Raw genomic sequence first — 23158 nt, 5'->3', positions numbered from 1 at the left:
GGAAAAAAAAGGTAGAGTCGGGAAGACGAGCATATCAGTCAATTTCTTGTTCTACATGATGTTTAAAAGAGTCCAGTGATCTCACAAAGTAACCAACCCCACACCATGAGATCTTGTTTTTTAATCCTACTTAAACTACTTTTGCTCAAATTATGTTTTTTTTTTGTTTGAAATACCTACGTTAATAAAATTAATTGAAGTTACATTTTTTCAATCAAAGTCTGTCAGTATGAGTCACAAGGCCTTAATTTGCTTATCAATGACGGTGATTATGAAAAATAATTATTTGGGTACATATGCGTGTATGTAATATGTACGTATCCTATATGGTTAGTTATGACGCAACATCGGCGTCGACATCGCGATGAACGGGAGCCGCCACTACCGACGCTCAGACGCTCGCCTCTGTGGCCCAATGGATAAGGCATCGGCCTCCTAAGCCGAGGATTGTGGGTTCGAGTCCCACCAGAGGTAAAACGGTTAGCATTTTTGTTAAACAACTGACGTGACATGCTAACTGATTAGAAAAACTTGTTGTCAACAAAATAATATATTTCAAAGTGTGCTTTTGTAGAATGAAATACACATTATAATAAAGTACACATATACTGTGCACGTATGTGTTTATTACCTACCCGTTTTCGTTGACATGTACTGTTTATCACCATCAAAGATAGTCATCGATCTTTTTTTAAATTGGATTAATAATGCTTATTATACAGATCATTAATCAATTACCACCACTCTCCAATTTATCTAGTATGATCCGGCTATAATGTTCTAAACTACATGTAGCCGCGGTTTCACTCGCTTTCAATTTTTAATTCAGAAATAATTAAACACATTACATTTTCCGGTATAGAGTGTGTCACACCCCGGTCCATAAACTACCAGTCGACAAGTAGCTTCATTTTTACGTAAAATCACGGACACGCGAAAAAATCGTGTTTATAAAAAAATATACCCAAGTTTAAAAATTAACATAAAAATTTTCACTTAACAATATTAGTGTAAAATAACATAAATAGATTACAATTATGTATACCTATATCATATTATCATGGATGATTAACAATTGATATAAGTTTCATTTCTGATGCCTTATATGTTAATAATACATCTACTAATACAATAAGTACGTGGGAAATGCTTACCTATATTATATATTTTTGTAAAAGCTTAACGCCAGGGCAGTGTATTTATTCACTTGCTTTGAAACAAAAGCAAAAAAAATTTTTTTTATAGAATAATGGCTCTTCTCTCTTTAAAAATGAGATGTGCGTGTTCGCGGCAGAACTAGATCGAACTAGAAAACTAAATCGGCAACGAGCTCGTTAATGTCAGTCATTAATTCCAATAAACATTTATGATGAAATCATTCAATTACCCTTATCTTAATGAATAGACGAACTCATCCATCTTTCGACCGGTGTGCTTACTGCGAATTTTTTAACGTTTTCGATAGCGTAAAAGTTAACTCAAATTTGTATGCAGTTGAAACAGTGCCCCTAACGGCAAACGTAGGCAAAAAGTTCCAACTTTTAAGCTATCGAGAACATTAAAAAACTCGCATTAAGCACACTGGACGAAAAAACGGTAACACAACAGATGCACGCTGGTTGTATCTACTCGTACTGGCTATACCTATATTATACACCTACCATTAGTATGTTTACGCAAATTTAGAAATTTTAATTACACCGTGTTTTTTCATTACGGAAGTCGTTTGCGAACTATTGTTAGTTACGTATTTCTAAGAAAAAAAACATCTGCCGGCGATATTTCAATCCTGTCATAGTCGCATTATTCGATAACACTACATGGCATCTTATCCTTAAAGCTACAACACGTAACTCGATAGTTTAGCCCCGATCCTGCGAACCGAATGGTAAACAGTGGACGTCGCCCTAGAAACGTCATTTCGGTTCCTCCCGATTCCCGATCCATAACGCGCTTTTAGGTACCTCAAGCACCGGTCACCGTTCTCGTCGAACCCGTCACTTGCGACGAGGGCTCGGCGAACAAATTTACCCACAGATACAGCCCACTGAGTTTCTCGCCGGATATTCTCAGTGGTTCGCGTTTCCGATCCGGTGGTAGATTCTGCGAAGCACTACTCTTGCTAGGTTATTTTATTCTTCTTTAATTACTGTTGTTAGATTATTTATTCTTAAGGATTTTGGGATCTAATAATATATAACGGAGGAGTAACGTCCGTAATGTTTTTAAAAAGTTATTACTTTCTTGACGATGACTCATATTTGGGTTTCCGAAACAAAACTTCACGAGAACTTGGTGAACTGCGTATATTTCACGAACGTAACAACGTTCCAGCGAGACCCGTACCGTGCAACGGCTCGGACACGAATGACCAAGCGCTTTTTTTTTGTTTGTTCCTACCTAAGCTGATAGCCTTGAGAGGCTATTTCAGCGGAACCTTAACTAGTAGGTGAGCTCACGGGGCTCAAACCTGACAACGTTGCTAGCACGAACCCTAGCAAGTACCGTGCTTCGCGGAATCTACCACCGGATCGGAAACGCGACCCACTGAGAAGATCGGGTGAGAAACTCAGTGGGCTGTGTCTGAGGGTTAATTTGCTTTGTGACCGGTGCTTGAGCCTATCTAAAAGCACCGTTAGTGGATCGGGAGGATCCGAAATGACGTGTTTGGGGCGACGTCGACTGCTTTCCACTCTTTCCGCAGGATCGGGAATGTAGTTACCGGTGGCCACGATGAGAGGGTTCTCGTGTCGTGCCGCTTTATCGAAGTGACCAAGCGCTAGACAGTACGGCCGTATTTATAGGGCTTGGTACACGAGAGCGTGTTTACACCTTTTTAAAGTATTGAAATTACAATAAAAGGGACTGTTTAATATCAATTTCTCATCCTAATAAACACAGAGTAATTAGTTGATGATCAGATGATCCGATTATCACATTCAATTATTATTAATTTACAATATGTAGGTAAATAGTCACATTTGCGCCGACATTGATAAAATGATTTCTTGTGTATGTTAGCATTTAGCAAATGTACCGTGGTTTGACGACTTGTATTTTTTAACTAGCATAATAAGTCTTCACATAGAATCCGAACTATGGTTTCAAATGTTACATTTGCACGTTTTATCATAGTTTTAGATAGCAAACTTGTCACTTGATGATTTCATAAGAGTTCAGTTAAATTGACAATGGCATATTTTCGGTCACACACATCACATTTGCCACAGATAAATGTATATGTATACGCTCTAAGTGTCCGTGTGTGTATTTCATACTCATGCCTATTATAAAAGTTTCGTATCGCAGGGAAAGCTGTTAGATATGATAACGATACAATATTAATGATAAGGGTCGGCGAGGCATCGATCAGTCGATACCAGCACGGTCCCTTCGCGACTCTACCAACGTGTTCGCATAATATTATCAACTATGCATCATATAATCACGTTTCGTTAAGTACATGATATAAACTGAGATTTGAGACAATAAATTTCGAAATCATTAATCTGTTTAAAGGTGAAAGTGTGTAAAGTGTATAATGAGAATGATGGCCGAAGGAGATATGGGATATGGGGAATATTATAACTATGACAATAACTGGTCCATCATACCACCGGACTATGGCGCTGACCTCGGTTACCAATTTCGGCAGCAGCAACCCGAGGATGACTTTAGATATAATTCTTATGCGTAAGTAATTCTAATAAAAGAGACAGGTGTGTTTATCGGGAAAAATAAAAATGAAATTGCAAAATTTTCAAATTAAGTAATGGTGTTAGTGAAGCAATTTTTACAAATTCTTCTCAGTCAAATATATTTGAATAGCATTAGGGAGTCACTTATTTCGTTATAAACTTATTATTCTTTTGTTTCTCTATTTCAAAAAAAAAAACAACTGAAGGACAAGGTCAAATTTAAAAGCAGAATTTAGAGATGTACCCATAAGGCTTTACCGAACAATCGAGTGACGAGTAAGAAGAATCGGTTTTATTTTCACCTTTAGCAGATTACATATTATTATATAGTTAATATGCATTATGATTTCGATGCGCAAATTTAGTGTTTTTAGATCTGTGTACTTTGCCCACCACTAGAATAAACTGGCTGCCTTAAAAAAACAGGGATTTGTCACCCTTGAAATAATTTATTTGCACGGTGTGAGCCGTGCGTAGTCGTGAAGCGAACGCCCTTAGTAGTTAGTTATGTGCGTAAGAAGACTGCCAAGGTATACCGCAATATATCACATATTATGTGGAATTGTAAATATTAGTGATTTCTAAAAACCCCTAAGTTTTTCGGGTATTCGGCACAAAAAAAGTTGTTACAAATTTATATCTTGCTTTGATTTTTATTTAAGTTGATTGTAAAATATAGCTGTTATATTTATTCTCTTAAAGAATTATTATAGAATTAACTGAAATTGAGTGTTCTTCTATAGAGCTCTGAAACATATTTTCACAGTACGAGTACTTTAATAATAATAATTGTCGAATGTGTCAGGTACAAATCTGTTTCCGATTAACAAAAGAGTACTTGAGGGGCCATGTCATTGTCTATGGGCTCCGGTAACCACTTGACATCAGGTGGACTGTGAGCTCGTCCGTGTGGACGAGACTTCTTTTTTATTGCTTACGTGTGTACGTAAGCAATAAAAAAGAAGTTTACTTATTTACAGTTTAGGAAACATTATTATTATGTACATGTATAGTTACGATCTACTCACTTATCAATCTATTTTTCCTCCACCAGCGAACACAGATTAATTTCCCTCATGTTTCAAGCTCTGTCATACCGCGTTTCGACGAACTCCTATCAATTTGCAAAACGCTACCAACTAACTAGAAGATAGCGTGATTAATTCGAACCGGTGAATCATTTGTTTTGTAAGGCATTTAATCGATTTAGGGCTTACAATGACTGCCACACAGCTATATGTAACGATGTAAAGCATTCAGAAGTACAAGTTGCCTATTCAACGTCAAATTTATGCGTTTATCTACTTTATGTTACGGTTGAATGCTTGGTTAAGCTCGCGTGACCCACACTTATAGTCTCGACATCGATGAATCGGCACTGAGTACCATCGAACTCGCAAGCGAACAGCTGTGTCCTCTCCCATGGCTTCGTGAAGCCCTTAATTGGCTTGGAAACCCTCTTCGTAAGTTGGCGTGCCATCAGCCATTTAGTCTCAGCCCGCCTAACCAGATTGCCGTAAAGAAATATTCGTGAAATCGTATCGACGTCGGGTAGTTCACTAACAGAGAGTTCGAACTTAACTTCTGAGTAAAGTAGTTCCGTCAGCCATAAATTCACCTTAAGTAGTGTAGGTGCCGACTTTTTTTTTTTGTTTTTTTTTTTTTTTTTTTATGATTGAAAGTTTACTGGTGGCCCGAAGGCCTTTCCAGTTTCACCAGGACAGGTGGGCGAGCAAAGGCTCAGCCAAGAGGGGTGGGATTTGCTAACAACTGCCCGAGCGCCTCCGAAGGAGACCTAACAACTCAAGAGCAATTGTTTCGCGAATGAATCTACTACCGGATCGGAATCGCGACCCGCTGAGAAGATCCGGCGAGAAACTCAGCGGGCTGATGCATGGGTTAGGTTGCACGTCGACCTCCTTGTCGAGTTCGACGAGTACGGTTACCGGGGTCCCTAAGCCTGCCCCTAGTATTAGAGCTGAAGGCATCTAATGCAAAGGTTATTGGATCTGATGGATCCGTAAGGACGTGTCTAGGGCGTCGACGGTGACTGGCTCCTGCATGATCAGGATTCGGGGAGTAGTCAGCGGCGGCAACGATAAGGCGATTATCATGACGAGGTGCCGACTGTATTCTCCCCGTAGAAGTTGTTGTTGTTTTTTGGAACTGTGTGGATCACGAATGCGGCTTTGTCGTGATGGCTTCCAGATTTACAGCTACAATGCTAAGTTATGGGAATCCTTGGACTCTTAATAGTAATTTGCTTCATTTTAGACATTATGCAAAAAGTTGCCAAGTAATTTGTTGACGGAGCTCTGTGCTCAGTTTGGTCACGGGGTAGTTTTTTTTTCTTGCAGCGGACGTCGGCGCTTGGTACCGACGGCGCGGCTTCCTCAATATAATACTTTTAAAGAAATTACATTTCTATCGTGTCTACTATCAGCTCCATTATTTTATCATTAACCTATGTAAATAAGTATGGTACGATCGTCTTTTAAAAGCGGCGGACCTAATTGTTTTGTTTTATACCCGAATAAATTTGTTGAAAATTTACACGACCAATGTTGTAGGAAAGATATTTAAATATTACTATTTATCATTAAGTCCCAGTTAATCAAGGGAACAATGTTAAAAAAATATGTAGTATATAGTAGTATGTATAGTAGAATGTATAGGTACTGGTAGCTCTTTACTATTTCACATTACTATAATATAATGGCTAAGATGGTCATTCTTGAGTACCTATAGGCCAATTATTTATATTGCAAATTCAAAATGGCATAAGCAATGTTCTATTGGTTGTACATTTCATAAAAACATTTTAGTTGACTGGCAATATATTTTTCTAAATTTCATTAATATATTATATAGTTTTATTCTTCATTAATTTTATTACATTAATTTTAATCATAGTATTAAATCAAGTTCGATACATTATGGTGCCCGAGGAAATATATGTGACTAGTGATCCGTGCGAGGGAGGGCCATCGCACCTGCCGGTTTCCCCTCACAAATCTGGCCTGTGCAGCTTACTCCTCGTAGTATAAGCAAAATATGTGGATTTGTTTTTTTTCTGTTTTGTTAGCTTTATATTGGAGATAAAAGTCAGACACGTTTTGCTGTCTATTTTTATTTATTTGCTAGCTGACCCGGCAGACTTCGTAGTGCCTCAATCGATAAATAAAAGGAATCCGTCCGACGGGGGACACATCAAAGGAAAAACAAAATTATTATTTTTATTTCATTCCGAGATTTTTCATATTTATCCACCTTTTAAACCTTCTCTGGACTTCCACAAATAATTTAAAACTAAAATTAGCCAAATCGATCTAGCTGTTCTCGAGTTTTAGCGAGACTAACGAACAGCAATTCATTTTTATATATATAGATTTGGTTCAGTAGTATTACTAATACTATCTTCGTTTTCGGGAATATTTCCATTACACGCTATGTTCATTTAATGGGAATATTAAACAGATTGATTCTGGCACACTTCTATAATTGACGAAGAACAATAAAGATATTAGTTACATTTTATACACGGTCGTCAAATTCATGAGGAAAAATGATAAAGAGCAACCAGAAGTAAGAAGAAGGAAGAAACCAGAAGACAGAAGAAAGAAGACACATAAACCATCACTGGATCGCTCCGTGTTTCAGAAATTCTATAAAAATTAACATCTACTTTATTAACAAAGTCCCATCCTCCCGTGGTGTCTTCGTGCCCCCTTATGGAGGCATGGTTTGGGTTTCAGGGAAACCCCCTCAGCTCGGGCTTGGTCCCGATCTTATTGTAGACCTAGTAAACGTATCTTAGTTTAAATAGAATTTGATTTGTTTGGATCGTCTTTGAATCTGACTGCCAATGCAGAAAAATACTCTATGTAAGTATTCCTACGGTTACCATAATAAACGCGTGCGTAAAATTTACAGTTTTAAATCTTTGACCTAAATGTTTATGTAGTAGAATATAACATTATAAATGGAAAATCTACACGCTGACACAGATTTTGTTTTCATGGATTTTTAAAAACTACAGAGATTTATCTGAAAAATTTGTGTGTATGTCCTACATGTTCACAATAAAACGATGAGCAATGAGCACACAGGCGATTGTAACGATAGATATTTTAAAAACTCATTCTCAATAAGTCAATTAAACATTTCGTGAACGCTGCACGCCACTTAGGGGTGAGTTCCCAACATAAATAATTGCCTTTTGTTATTGTTGCCCTTTGAACAAAAACGATGAATGCGTAGAGTTTTTATACAATCGTACAGTTTAAGGTGGTTGGTTGTAATGTGTTTGTAACAATGATATTTTTTAAGCGTGTGTATTAGCAAAACAAAATTTTGCTTATTATTTAATTTTCTTCATCTATTTCTTTTGTGCTTCTTTGGTGCTTATTTTCATAAAATAAATTATAAATATTTGCATAATTGGCCCTCTTTAACACTTTGTGATCTATAGTGAATATAACAATTTATATTATAGTATTATTCCGTCATTTTATTCAACTACATAATATTAATAATTGTAGCGGGTAGCCATCATACAACGCAAGATAATTGACAGATGCCTGAATCTCGCTTACGACATTTTCAAGATAAAGCGTATATCAAGTTCCGAATAACAACATTCGGACCGTCGGTCTACCAAGTAATATCACCCGCTCGGTGGAAAATCTTCCCTTTGTCGTTCAGCCTGCCAAAATAATAAATTAATATAGTACTTAAATCTTTGTTATAAAACAAACGTAAATACGTAATTTTCCGTACAGAAATATATAAAGCATTCATATTTAAATAAATATAAGTAAACTATATAGGTACTTATAGTGTAAGCATAAAGCTAGAATTATAGACCTAAAACGACTAAATAAAAAACACAATAGCTGTTACTATCAAAAACAGGAAACATTTAATATTTCTACTGGAAATCGTATCAAACTGTGATTAAAATTAGGAACTTGGGATTTTTTTATAAAATGAAATATAATTTTAACCTACTAATTGAGCCAGCCACATGTCCAGTTATGCTTGTACTCATCACTGCTTTAAAAGATTGATGTTAGAGTATTGATTGACATAGGTATTCTTAGTACATTCTATAGCCAAACGGATTAAGCCGTAAATGGTGGGACATAACTTAAGACTTCACAAACCGCGATCTCGCAGATGATCTCAGGGATAAAATGCACACATCACGTACCTACATTCAACTTCGCGTAATCGGTACTGACTAATATTTACGAAGCACCTTTGCAATAAATAGCATCTTGTGAAAAAATTTATTCTTCATTGAACAATTTACGTAATGAACGCTAGTTAGTACAAATCATTAGCCCACTCACTGAGTTTCTCGCCGGATCTTCTCAGTGTGTCACGTTTCCGATCCGGTGGTAGATTCTGCGAAGCACTGCTCTTGCTAGAGCCAATGTTAGCAACACTCCGGTTTGAGCCCCGTGAGCTCACCTACATGTTAGGGCGAAGCTGAAATAGCATAAAACAAATCATATCTTTTTATTTACGTTTGTCATCCACGTAGAGATAAGTCTCGAAAAAATTATGATAAAAGCCACCAAGTATTCATATTTAATTTATGAACTTTAAGATAAAAACTTGAATTTGCGACCCAAAAAACATTCATTGAATTGGCCTAGTTCTACTCTTTAGAACGGGGCACAATATTCCTTAATTTTGAAATATTTGAAGCGTAATCTGTAATGTAGTGGTGATAATTGAAAAAATCGAACTTGATTGGAGATTTTAAGTTGTTCCTTTTGAAATAAGTATAATTCAAAGGAAAACTGCACACGTGCAAGTCATAAATTAATAGCAATTTTTTGCTTATTCTACCTGGTTGAAGAACTTCACAATACAAACTATTGTTTTGGAATTTAGGAGCCCGCCCGCGTTCTTCAGAACTTGAACATGTGCAAGCGATTTGCTCGACTACTAACTAATAACAACGATGCACTTGCGGGAAAAAAAGAGTGTTTTGACCGATTTCATTGTTTTATTTTATTTTTGCCGGTCGCTGTTATAGTTCAAAGCTATTTTAGAGATTTGTCATTTAGTTATTAACGATTATAAGTGAAAACCTTAAAAATATTTTAAGCATTTGTAAGGGTGAACAATGCGCATAAACCAAAATGAAAAAAAAACATCCTCAAACATGGATTTACACGGACTTTATTAAAACACTCTAAACGAAAATCGTTATCCGGGTATTTGGAGCGGCGTCCATAACGAACCCTGCTTCAACAATGGACTTAATGCTCGCACTCATTACAAAAAGCGACATAACATAACACGCTACGTCGAAAGCTCCTCTGTTCAAAGTGTATACTCCAGATTTTTTTGTTGGGAAGGCTTCGTCGCTAGCGCGATTGGTCGGCCAATGTCCCGCCCAGTCGCTGAAGCGTATTCATTGGTGGAGGCGAATGGAGCACCCTCGAAGTTAGTCTAAAGCTGAGTAGGCTGTCGAGGCACGAGGGCGGCGCGGGGTATGCTTCACCCCGAGGGCCACTCGAGGGTTGTTTAGTGCAGACGCGACGTCGCAAGGCGTAGCACGTGTTCGCGTGGGTGATTCGGAAGCCATCAAGATTATTCCAAAAACGAGTTCTCCCGGTCGGGAGATGAAGTGCGAGGAGGGTGAAAGTGCGCGGTCACCGCCGCCGCCGCTGCTGCCGCCGGCTTCGCTACTCGCTTGGAGTCCTATTTTACTACCACCATGGGGACCTGCTTTTCTACCGGCACTTTACCCGGCGGCTTTTCGTTCAGCATTTCCTGGGTGAGCGATTTCAAATGAACGAGTGTCAGGTGCCTGAGTGATCATTTAGTTCACTTTTAAAACGTTAATATAAATTTCAAGTCCGTCATAACTTGGTCTGTTACAGAATAATCGTTCAATATCGGATCTTTGTTAAAATCTGAGTCGATAGTGGGGATTCGAAAAATCGTGACATCCTCAGTGACAGTTTTTGCATCTCTTAGTAAGAGCTCGTTAATAGTTATGTTTACAACCTGTTAAGGTTCTTATGAACGCCGCCTTTTCACGATGTCACGTACGGGACCGCGGGAACAGTTCACGGATACGTGTAATGTGATTGTGATGTATTGATAGACAGCCCATGCTCGGGCGCGCAGCTCTTGTTTAGACATCTTCCTTTATATTGGTCACGTTTTCTCGAGAGTTCCACTTTAACAATAATGGAATCGTCGGAATTTCGAATGTTTTCTTTCAATTATATGCCATCGAAACGTGCTTGTTACTTGTTAGGATGAAGTAACTTTTTTTCTAATACAAACGATTAGATTTGGAGTGGTTTACATTTTTCAAAGTCAAGAGAACTTTCCGTTTGTGTGATGTTCAATTAAGTACTACTATCGTCGGAGTTTCAAGGTGTCTTAAGTTTTTTTTTTTTAATATATAATAATATAATATATAAAAATAGTATAACGCTTTCATGAATTAATGAATGAATTGTTTTTGTGTGTTATTATAGTGTGAGAGTTGTCATAAAATACAATTAAGATTTCGACCTCTTGGGTCAAGGGAGGTGGCGATATTTACGTCGCTTTATCTATAGGTCATTCATGAGCAATTAACAGTACGTACAGTGAGCCGTGACTCCATTCTGCTCATTTAGATCATTTAACAAAGTAAATCAGAAAAGTAAGAAATAAATTTCTGTACAAAATACTTGAATTACTACATACTAGGTTCACAGTAACGTCTAACAAACCTTACATGTGTGTTTTTTTATATTTCACTGATGTGTTTTAACGTTGCAAAGTAAATTTTTTCAGTATTCAAAATATACTTTTTTTTAGATAATATGATTATTCTATTATGTATTATTACTAACGATATGTGAATTGTACGATTTAAATTGTTGTATATATAAAAAGTGTTTAAAAAATAAAATATAAGTTGTAATCGTTTATTTTTACAATCTTTAGGCAATAGTTTTTATTATTAGTATTATATCATAGTTTTTCAAATGTTTTATATTCACACAGATTATTGGACAGTATGAAGATGCCCGGTCAGAGGCCAGGCTTCCAGATCTCCGATATCCTTGGACTCAATGAAGGCAAAGGTCTAGAAAACAACACCACCCAGGGAGGGCTTGGTTGCCCTTTGGATCTACCATCCTATGCACCTCCTCATCATCCATATTCACATGAGCTTTTGAGGCATCACCAGCCGTGGCTGTCTATGGATCATCACGAGAACAACGGTAAGATATTTTTTTTAAATTGTACTACATCTCTAGTTTTCTTCTGTATCTTACTGTTTTTATTTTTTATTGTTACTGTTATTCATCAGCATAGGTAGTGTTATTTGTATACCTCTCAGTACTACATTCCATAAAATAAAAAATAAAACCACTTAGCACTGATTATTTAATCGATTGATGAATATTAATATTTTAAGAGAGATTTTCAATTACATTGTTTTAAATTTTCTGTAGGTAGGCATGCTTTGAATGTATGTCGTAATACATATTCGCATTTTAAGTAACTCATTATATGTATTATATAGACATATAAAATAATAATAAGCCCTTTTTATTTCCAACATTCTTACAAAACAGGATTTTCTTAATTACAAATATAAAACTGTTTTTTTATTGCTTAGATGGGTGGATGAGCTCACAGCCCACCTGGTGTTAAGCGGTTACTAGAGCCCTAGACGTCTGCAACGTAAATGCGCCACCCACCTCGAGATAATTTCTAAGGTCTCAAGTATAGTTACAACGGTATTCCGGGTATAGGCTTCTTCCAGCTTACTCTCTTTTTTCCTATTCCTTGCTTTGCTTCTCAATTCTTTTTCTGCTGTTGCTATTATTTCGTCGAACAATCTACTTCTTGGATATAGCATAGCAGTTTTTTAGATGCGTACTATAAATAAATATATAGATAAAACCAGCACGAATTTCGGCCGTACAGCATACTTTAAATAAATTGTTTAAGCAAATTTAAAACATTGTACGAGTTATGTGAATGCCGAATTGACATTGAGACGTGATTGTAATGCCAATTGTACCTACCTACCTAGTGGTGGTTGTACCTTAAAATACGCCCCACTGTTATTAATGAGAAATCAATAAGGTGTAAGTTTTAAATTCGTGACGTGAATGTGTTTTTTTTAACTAAAGATAATAAAATTATACAGTTAAATGTAAATAAAAATCTTCCAGGGTAATATTATTAGGAACATTCAGGTTGAGCAGGTAATAAATAGGCTCCTGCATGAAAAGTTATACAGTATATCCCGTAAAATTATATTTTTAATAAGAAGTAAAATCTAATTAATCTAAAACGGTATTAACGCCAATGATAACGCATCATTGTGGCTAATCCTATTTTGGCGCAGTTTAGGCGCCATTTTTGATAGTTAATACTGTCCGATTCTAAACTTCGGGTTTAGCAATAATTTTTAAATATTTTTGAATTGAAATTCGATAATTTAGCTTTTACTATCGTTCTATAACATCAATATTAGGCCACTGAAAAGATGCTAGAAATCATAAACCCAGAAAGGTTCATGTGATTTATCGATTTTCATGGCCAACAGATTTCAGATAAATAATTTCATATTAAAAATAGTCGTTGATTATCCATGCTATCCATTTTACATTTTAATTATATTGCATTATTTTAGTTTGTTTATTTGTGTGTTTGTTGTCCTTCTTTCACGTGGAAATGAAGCAGCGGACTGACTTTTTTAATGATGGATTTAGGTTCGGAGAGTGGCATTTCTGACTTTTTATAGCGAAAAAACATCTTATTCCCATAGGAAATTGCTCTGACATTTTTCTTCGGCCACGCGGGCAAAGCCGCGCGTACCGATTGGTTCTCCTATAAATCCATATTTAAGAATTGAAACATGTAGCTTATCATCATTTTAAAATGTGCAGAAATAAGATTAATTAAGCATATCTTGTCTTAAACATGATGTCTCATAATGATTTACCAAATTAAGAAAACTCTTACTAGTTTATGGTATATTTCGACTTTTTAAACAACATTAGGTATTATTCTTTCTGTAGTATTTGATGGAAATGTACCTTCCACGTGTACCTAATCCACCGTTTGATCGTTTTGCTCTTACATAATCATCCTAGAATTGACATCGTTATCAAAAAACTGTACCTAAGCCGACCGTATACTTACTCATCTTAGTAAATGACATATTTATCCGAAGATAAACGATAAGCTTGACAAGAGTATTAAACGGTTGTGTCTTGTTACCGCCTGTATATAATATGAATTAAATTTGTTTCATTTTACACGATTTATTTTGTTTAACACGGTAAATACATATATAATATTTATAGAGCGGATTAATTTTTATTGAGACGTTACACTTTTCTAAGCTCTATAATCTAGGAGACATGCGAAGAGTAGATATATTACGATAGAATAATTTCAAAGAAATTTCTAGATGGTGGCAAAATGTAGTTTATTATTTTATCTAATTGTTTCGGTAGTAGATGTAACTTGATTAAGTCTGGTATGGTTAGTGTTTATTAAGTGAAACAAAAGTACAACTGCTTTAGACTTATCATTTGCTAGAGATACGAGTGGTTTGTTAAATCTTGTGATATGAATAAACGTTAACACGCTAACACCGCGTTATTTATTTTTTATTGCAAACTTTAAATAAGATCAAAGGGAAAAAACGCAGGGCAAATTTGAATTAGTAATTGCCGTTTTGTTAACATGCCCCGTACGTATTAAGTGAAGTGAGAAACTTTGCATCTTTCTGATTCTAAAGTAATATCAAAGTTTAACCTTTTTTAATTATTTTTCCTGGACAGAATATCTCAAGAACGACTTTTTAACACCATCACTTATACTGGAATCCAGATTCACTAGAGCATGAATGCGACCACATTTCAAATCAGAAAGCATGATTGCTTCATAGTAGAAATATCATATCGTCTACTAAATAAAAACGAATTTGTTTTTTTTTTTTTTTTTTACGAGGTCCCCGCGCCTAGGGGGCGCGCGGGGTATGTGAGACTTAACGATCTGCAGGTGTAACCTAACACAAGGGTTTGTAGGCGAAGAAACATTATGTTAATAGATTTTTGAATGAGTGTAGTAGTGAAATAAATCACAAATCATTTAATTTCAAGCGATATCGCTTATCATTATGCTGTTAAACTTTACATGACTCATAAAATAAATCATAAATTAAGTCGAGAGTGACAAATGAATAAGAGGTTACAAGTTTTATCAAAAAAAGAAATCATGGTAGTCAAAATTGTTGAATTATCATACACAAATAAGTTGACCCACTCGAAAATAATGTGTGTAGTCGAGTTCGAGAGGCTGAGATTATTTTTTGAAATGCTCCTCCAGTTGAGTGCCTTTACCCACTAATCTGTTGTTGTCATTAATTATTTTTATCGCTTATCTCTAACGTTTTCGGCTCTCATTCTACCCGTTACGATTACCATATCCTTCAATCTGTCTCTGATTTGGTAGATAGACTTTTGTCTATTAATTCCTCTATCGATAATAGACAAACGATTAGCCCACTAGGCGGTAATCCGTCATTGTCGTTTATAAACGTTGGCAATACCAGGGAAACAGCCAAGTCGCGGCATATCGCTAAAGAATCTCGTACAATGTGTTTGAGTGATTTGTTATCACCTAAAGAGATATGTTGCGGAATTAAATCTCACGCGTATTTAGCTTTATGCTGGGGATCGTTCACGCCCCACGGGGGCAATTAGGGGTCGCTACCAAACACGGCGATTGTTTAGCGCGAGGGGTGCGAGCCGCAACGAATTTGTCGCCAATAGACTAAGCTGACATCCTCGTGAGCGGCCGAAGGCAGCTGCCAGCTATCAATTACACGCTGTTTGCGGCTGTTAGGGACGCAATTTGTTCATTATTCGACGACATTTATAACCCTATTGTCGTGTATCTTTTGTCTCCTCTTTAATGGCCTCTGTAATGGCTGATCATGTTCAGATTTAATATACATATTTTTTTTGGAAATATCTACTTTAGACTCAAAATGAATTGGATAGTGTGTTTTGGAAAAACGAATCTATATAGGTATATTAAGGCAAAGATGAAATAGTTCAGTATTTTCTCCTTTATTTGCCAATCAAATTAATTTTATGTATGATAACTATTAACGAAATTTTTTTGTTAATCGCAAATTGTTTATTCTATTTTCGTAAAATGTCAATAATAAAACAAAACAGAAAATATATTACAAAATGATTCTTGGTACCTACGTGATAATTGGGCGAACACTAGTTCTGTTGAAGTTATAAATTACGAAATTAACTATGTATCATCATCATTATCATCAGCCTGTGTCTCTCCACTGCTGGATGTAGGCATAGTCCGCCACAATGAACGATCCTCCGCCTTCCGCATCCAATCTATGTATATTTTTTAATAATTCATCGTTTTGCATTGTAATTTGGCTTTGATTTTTTTATCGAGTTTTACTTAGCAATATAATAAATAGAAAGATTATGATAAATGAATGCCCAGATAACATTAATAAAATAATCAGTGACTTCAATGATACTGTGCGAATAATAGATATAAGAATTATGAATCAGATCTAGAAAATCCAGGATGCGTTTATGAAAGTAAGTGTATTGTTGAAAATAGTGGGCATCTGCTAATGGGTGTGGCACACCCTTACCACCCCCCCTCTCCCTAGAACCGCACCCCTTCGGCGTCTACCACGCCCAGCTCCCGCCCGCGGCCCGTGTGAAACGTTACTAAACATTCGAGGGGTGAATAAAGGACAATGTAATGATATTTGCTGTGATTTTTTCTTGACGCATTGTATATTTCTATCTGACGCTCTTTCGGCTAGTTAATATTTCATGGAGCACCCCTCATGTATTAAGTGGAGATTTAGATTTGATTGCACCAAACAACCAGATTACAAAGTATGCTGTGGTGTAGCTGTAGATATATAATTGGGTATACAATTTTATTTTAGCGCTTTTTATTTGTATCAGTTAAGTATTTTGAAACTAAGGTTTATTCGGTTTTGGTACACCTACTATATATACTACACCGTATACTATATACTATACCGTACTATATATGAGTCGACTATTATCAAAGCCGGCAATCTGACTTTTGGACAATGATTGGTAAATCAGAAAAACGAATTATTGACTTTGTATTCCATTGGCAGTCACAAAACTCTTCGGAACGACATCTTAGATAAATAACAGGTTAACTATTAACCTTTATTTAATGCAGGTTTTGAACCGTATTCTTTGAAGGAGACGATTATATTCAAATCAATCTGTATTGACATATCAATAATTTTTTTTTGTCCAAATGCACAGATTGCCACCTTTGATAATAGACGACTCATATACCCTAATATACTCGTACGTATGACTAAGATACTCTGAATACTCAGCCGATTAACGAAAATGGTAATATATGATATAAAACACATTTCTTTCCTGTTTTTGCGTACCTACCGCTAGTAAGCTTGAGAGGTTATCCTATCTTCACCGAACGTGAGGGTATGCTCACGGGGCTCAGCCTGTGTGGCTTTGCTAACATCTGCCCTAGCAAGAGCAGTGCTTCCCTGAATTTACCACTGGATCGAAATTGCGACCCAATCAGAAGATCCGGCGAGAAACTAAGCGGGCTCTCTTTCTTTACTAAACTCTAATATTATCTACGGACGGGACTGATGTCGCCGACTAACCTGATATCGTTATAATCGGTTAGCCGGTATTATATTAGGCTGTGAGTAAAAAAAAGCCTAGCTAACGAAGTTATCTTTATTTGGCATGTTTGATCAATCATCATTGTTTTTTTTAATGTAAATGGGTAAACGAACTGTTGTAAAGGGTTACCGGTACTCATAGACATCACCAAGTGAATGTGGCCAGTTTGAGTGGTCAATTAAAATTTATAATCTACCCGTGCTTAGAATACACTGATACGAAAAATGTCCTTGCGCATTCTCCGGTGATTGCCTCAGTCATGTTTTACGATAAAGAGATGGGGGGTCGTGCTTTTCTATAGAACATAATCAAACATTATTCAAATAGTTATGTTGGAGGATAGGTTGATAACGTCTATATTTTTATCTATCTATCTATCGATCGGTCTACTTTAATATTATGAAATTAATTTGGAAATATTTTTTTTGTCGTAATAGGTTCTTATTTGCTTTATCCCAAACCATGTATTTATGTAATAGAATTTTCCAGAATTATTTTCACCAATATCAAGACATCCGATTAACTTTAAAATTTGCGCACATATCAATGTCTAATGACAATGCAATCATTTTATATAAGTTTGGCGTGATACTCGTAATAGTAATAGTAATAAAAAAGTCGTCGTGGTCTAAGCGATAAGACGTCCGGTGCATAAGTGTTGAGCGATGCACCGGTGTTCGAATCTCAGGCGGGTACCAATTTTTCTAATGAAATACGTACTCAACAAATGTTCACGATTGACTTCCACGGTGAAGGAATAACATCGTGTAATAAAAATCAAACCCGCAAAATTATAATTTGCGTAATTACTGGTGGTAGGACCTCTTGTGAGTCCGCACGGGTAAGTACCACCACCCCGCCTATTTCTGCCGTGAAGCAGTAATGCGTTTCGGTTTGAAGGGTAGGTGTAACTATACTAAGACATTAGAACTTATATTTCGAGGTGGGTGGCGCATTTACGTAGAATATATTTATTATGTAATTTTTGTTTGGGATTATTCCCAGAAGAAATTACAAAAGAAATAAACCGTGTTTTCACATTAGTATTTTGAGAGTAGTAATAATTCACACTCGTAGTAATATTTAAAGCATATTTATTTAAAACGCAATATTTAATCAAGCTTCTATCTAAAGCTGCCCACGAAAAATGTAAACGTTTTTTAATTAAGTATATATTTTTTCTATTGTTGTAGGTACTTTAGGCCAGCAAGCAAGTCCCGATAGTACATCTCGTGCTTCGGAATTATCGTATGTCGGTCCGTCGGCAACATCGCCACACCTCGCAGAGCCGCGCTCCGACCACGACCATGAGCACGATGATCACGACATCGAACAAGACGAGGAAAATGACCACGACCACCTCAATGCCTCAAACGATCCCAATTTAACACATAAAAAACGAAAACGCCGCGTTCTCTTCTCTAAAGCACAAACGTACGAACTAGAGAGAAGATTTCGCCAGCAGAGATACTTATCTGCCCCCGAAAGAGAGCATCTGGCCAGCTTGATTCGATTGACGCCAACGCAAGTGAAGATTTGGTTCCAAAATCACAGGTACAAGACGAAACGTGCTGTTCAAGAAAAAGGCGCACATGATTTGAACGTCGGTGGATTGAATTCTCCTCGACGCGTCGCCGTACCGGTTTTAGTGAAGGATGGTAGACCTTGCGTCGGTAAGCCGGACGGATTACCTCCCCTAGGTATGGCTTTACCTCCCTACCATCAATCCATGCATCACCAACAAGTAGCGGGCCATCCGCCTCAGTCGAGCGGCTGCTGGTGGTGAAGACCACCGACCAAACACCATGGCTGACTAGTCAATATAGTATAGCTGTATATTTGTTGAATTCATTAATTCGCTAATTTAGTGTCAACTTGGTTGAAATGTGTTATCATACAATTTTTGACATCGTCAATAAAGGGGTTCACGCATTCCATTAATAATTTAGCGATAAGCGAGGATCAAAATTTCTAAAGGTATCTTAATTCTATATTCTGTCATGTAGTGTGAGCATTTATGTAAAATTGTGCAAAGTGGAATTCAAAAACAACACCTCGAATATTTTATAGTAGCTATTGGAATTTAAGGTATAAGGAGTTCCTAATTATTTGTATTATATTTTTAGAAAATCGAACCTAAAGTGAGGGGAGGTGGTTTAAATTTTATTTAAGTGTCTAATAATATTGAATGGACATATAATTGATTTCTTAGTGATAAAAATACATTCCAACTCATCTGATATACTTAATTATATTGAAACATTATCTACGTAAAAAGGGTTATTTCCTTAGATTAATTGTAGGAAATGACAATATTTTATCGAGAATGCAATATTTAGTTGTAAGTTCCAGTATTATCATAGTCGAATAATATGCTTAGTCAATAATTATTTATGTATATTCCAAATGTTTTATATTAAATACGTTTTCGGTAGATTTAGTGAGAGATAGAGAAGATAATTGTACATTGTGTAAATAGAGGTTTGAGTGATCAGTTACCTGCCTATTGAAAAAAATGTTCACTTGTTACATTATTTACATTTTAATATATAAATTATAAGTGACTGTATTAGAGCGTCTATGTTAACTTTTAATATATAAAAAAATCAGTAAAAGTTAGCTTTCTTTTCACGACTGAACTAAAGACATAGATACGATTAAATATTAATTTCGGATTATGGCAAAAAATTGACACCTAAAACAAAGTAAAACCTAAAATTCTTTCATTTTCATTTATATAGTGCAGTAGGCTGTATAAAACGTGTTATATTTAAATTATAATCAGATTATTAAACTGATTTAAATCAACAAACTCTTTTATTTCTATATTATTGCGTAGCATCGACGAATTGAACGAAAGAAACTATGAGGAACTCAGCCCAGCCAGAATTAATACAATGAGTTTCGTTTCGGAAATTATTTCAGTTGAAGCATCCACAGGCCTATTGTTTTTACATATCACCCTACCAATAATTTCACCAATCTGTGTAGTGGTAATAAATATGCTTCACTGAACATCACACGTATGTACTAATGGTTGTATCGAAGAGCTGATAACTTCACAGTTTCCACAATTCGTTAAAAAACGTTCGATGACAGCATTAGATAAATAAACAGGACGTTATCACCAATTTTTGTACCTATTTTTCTTGCTATTTTCGATTAGATGAGACAGTGCCGCAAGTCACAAGTATATTTATGTTAGTTTTTTTACGTATTTTGATCGTATTTGGATATTATAACTTGTGGAATCGATACAATATGAATTTTTGTAAGTTACGAAACTTACACCTACGTATTCTATTCACGAAAGTTGTTTTTTTTGTATTTATGTAATGATAATAAATAATAATAGGTACTGAACCTTTTTCAAAGACTACAATTTTGCTTATCTAAATTTTTAACTCTGATTAAATGATATATTTCAGTAAGTGATCAACCATTACATTGGGATCTTAGTTTTAGTGTTAAACACGTTTTCAAACATTATTACAATGTCGATTTAATTGAACAAAAATAACGTATTATTTATTATTATTATATATTTGGAGGTTATCTGTGTGTGAAGTTAACTCTAGGTTTTTCGTGAAATGAACAGTTATGTATAGCTTACGCTTACATTTCGAAGTAAAATATAAAACAATCATTGATTATGGCCATTTGGTGTCAGTGAAAGCAGTTACTATCATGGATATCAATAGTACAAGGAATCTGGGCCCTACTGAGTCAGGTCCCCTACCTTTAGAATCTGATTTAAAACATAGGCATAGTGTGATTTACAGCTCCTAAAACTAAAGCAGCTAAAACTTTAAATTTCATTATTAGTAATAATAAATAGTCATGTTTTTTTCCCCTACTTAATCACTGGTACCCTAAAGGGTTATTCCGGCTACGCACGGACTGGTAAGTTCGTTGCAGATTGATAGGGAATACTTAGTTGTATTTTCTAAGCATAATAATAAACAAAATATTAACTTTGAATTAAGTACAATAATATGATTGACGGTTTTACTTTTACTAGTTTCTTCCACACAGTGGATGAAAAATGATCGTAGCGGATATTTTAATACGGCATATTATACACTTATATTTTCTATGCGAACCGTAATAAGTAACAGATCAATCTGGCATCACCCGAGTACATACGTAAAGGTGACCAATGATTGTTTACCGGTTAAATATTTACCAGTCCCGGCCGTTTATCTAATCACGAGCTGCCAACAGCGATAGCTTGCGACCCGATTACTGAAATACCTGTAACTATTGCTATTTATTTCACCTGTTCTATTTACTCTGTTTATTTACTGTACGTTTATTGACGATTAAACGTCGGCTGTCTCTTACCTACAACGAATAATATATTTAGTAATTTTAAAACTACAAGTACATCAAATTAAATGCAGCTATACTTGATATACATATAAAAATGAATTGCTGTTCGTTAGTCTCGCTAAAACTCGAGAACGGCTGGCCCGTTGGCTAATTTTGGTCTTGAATTATTTGTGGAAGTCCAGAGAAGGTTTAAAAGGTAGATAAATATGAAAACGCTCGGAATTAAATAAAAATAACAATTTTGTTTTCCTTTTCATGTGTCAACCGTCGGACGGATTCCTTTTGTTTGTTTTAAGTTTATTTTATAAAAGTTTAGGTCTTTTATTTTTCGATTGAGGCACTACGAAGTCTGCCGGGTCAACTAGTACTTCAAATCTTCTTTATCTTAATTAAAATTGCTTCATCTGTCAGGAATTCTTAATCTTGTGTGAAGACCCCATAGATCTGTAATATCAACTGGCAATTTTTCAAAGAGCTCAATTCAACGCCTCCGTTGAGCATTAATTGAAAACATTTTAACAAAGAAATTGTCGCCGTTTATTAAATAAATAATAACACTCTACACAATGGCCTGAGTTGTCGGTAGCTCGACAATGCGCCAAACAAACTGGGAATTAATTCCTATAAATTCTCGAAACGCCTTCGATTATGTCAGTTGAAAGGCCCAATAGATGGGAGCGATTGAATGTAGCGGTTAAGCCGATTAGTGCGATACACAACAAATACAGCCTTTCGGATGCCGGTTAGAGGACACACGTGGAACCCCCAATTTGTTTTTCTACAACACGTCGCTCTGTTCGTTCGACTATTCAGATATCGACACAGACTCAACTTTTTTTTTTTTTAATTCACTCCATCGAAATGGTCTTCATCTATCTGTATAGTATTCATATATTATAAAACATTGCCGTGCTTAAGTCGTCGTGGCCTAACGGATAAGACGGCCGGTGAAATCGTATCAAGTGATACATCAGTCAGTGTTCGAATCCCGCTGGCTGGTACCAATTTTCTAATGAAATACGTACTTAACAATTATTCACGATTGACTTCTAAGGCATAACATCGTCTAATAAAAATCAAACCCCCAAAATTATAATTTGCGTGGTGCTGATGGTAGGACGTCTTGTGAGTCCGCACGGGTATGTAACCTAACTCTACCTATTTCTGCTGTAAAGCTGTAATGTTTTTCGGTTTGAAGGGCGGGGCAGCCGTTGTACTGTAAAAACTGAGACCTTAGAACTCATGTCTCAAGGTAGGTGGCAGCATTTACTTTGTAGATGTCCATGGGCTCCGGTAACCACTTAACATCAGGTGGGCCGTGAGCTCGTCCAACCATCTAAGCACTAAATAAAAAACAGGATATACTACAAATTC

General features: G+C 36.0%; 1 protein-coding gene and 1 non-coding gene across 2 annotated transcripts; both read left to right on the top strand.

The window, feature by feature from the left end:
• Positions 1–401: 401 nt before the first annotated feature.
• Positions 402–474, top strand: TRNAR-CCU (transfer RNA arginine (anticodon CCU)). Its single transcript has one exon. It is a non-coding gene; the product is annotated as a tRNA-Arg (tRNA).
• A 2843-nt stretch (positions 475–3317) lies between these two features.
• On the top strand, positions 3318–20264 carry LOC101737778 (homeobox protein Nkx-2.2a). The gene is made up of 3 exons (XM_004928220.5): positions 3318–3693; positions 11727–11947; positions 18646–20264. Exons 1-3 carry the CDS (start codon positions 3542–3544, stop codon positions 19236–19238), a joined length of 966 nt encoding a protein of 321 aa, XP_004928277.1. The 5' UTR covers positions 3318–3541; the 3' UTR covers positions 19239–20264.
• The last annotated feature ends 2894 nt before the right edge of the window (positions 20265–23158 follow it).

This window comes from Bombyx mori, chromosome 18 (assembly GCF_030269925.1).
Source record: "Bombyx mori chromosome 18, ASM3026992v2".
Classification (NCBI taxonomy): domain Eukaryota; kingdom Metazoa; phylum Arthropoda; class Insecta; order Lepidoptera; family Bombycidae; genus Bombyx; species Bombyx mori.
This window is presented reverse-complemented; position numbering and strand designations above follow the sequence as displayed.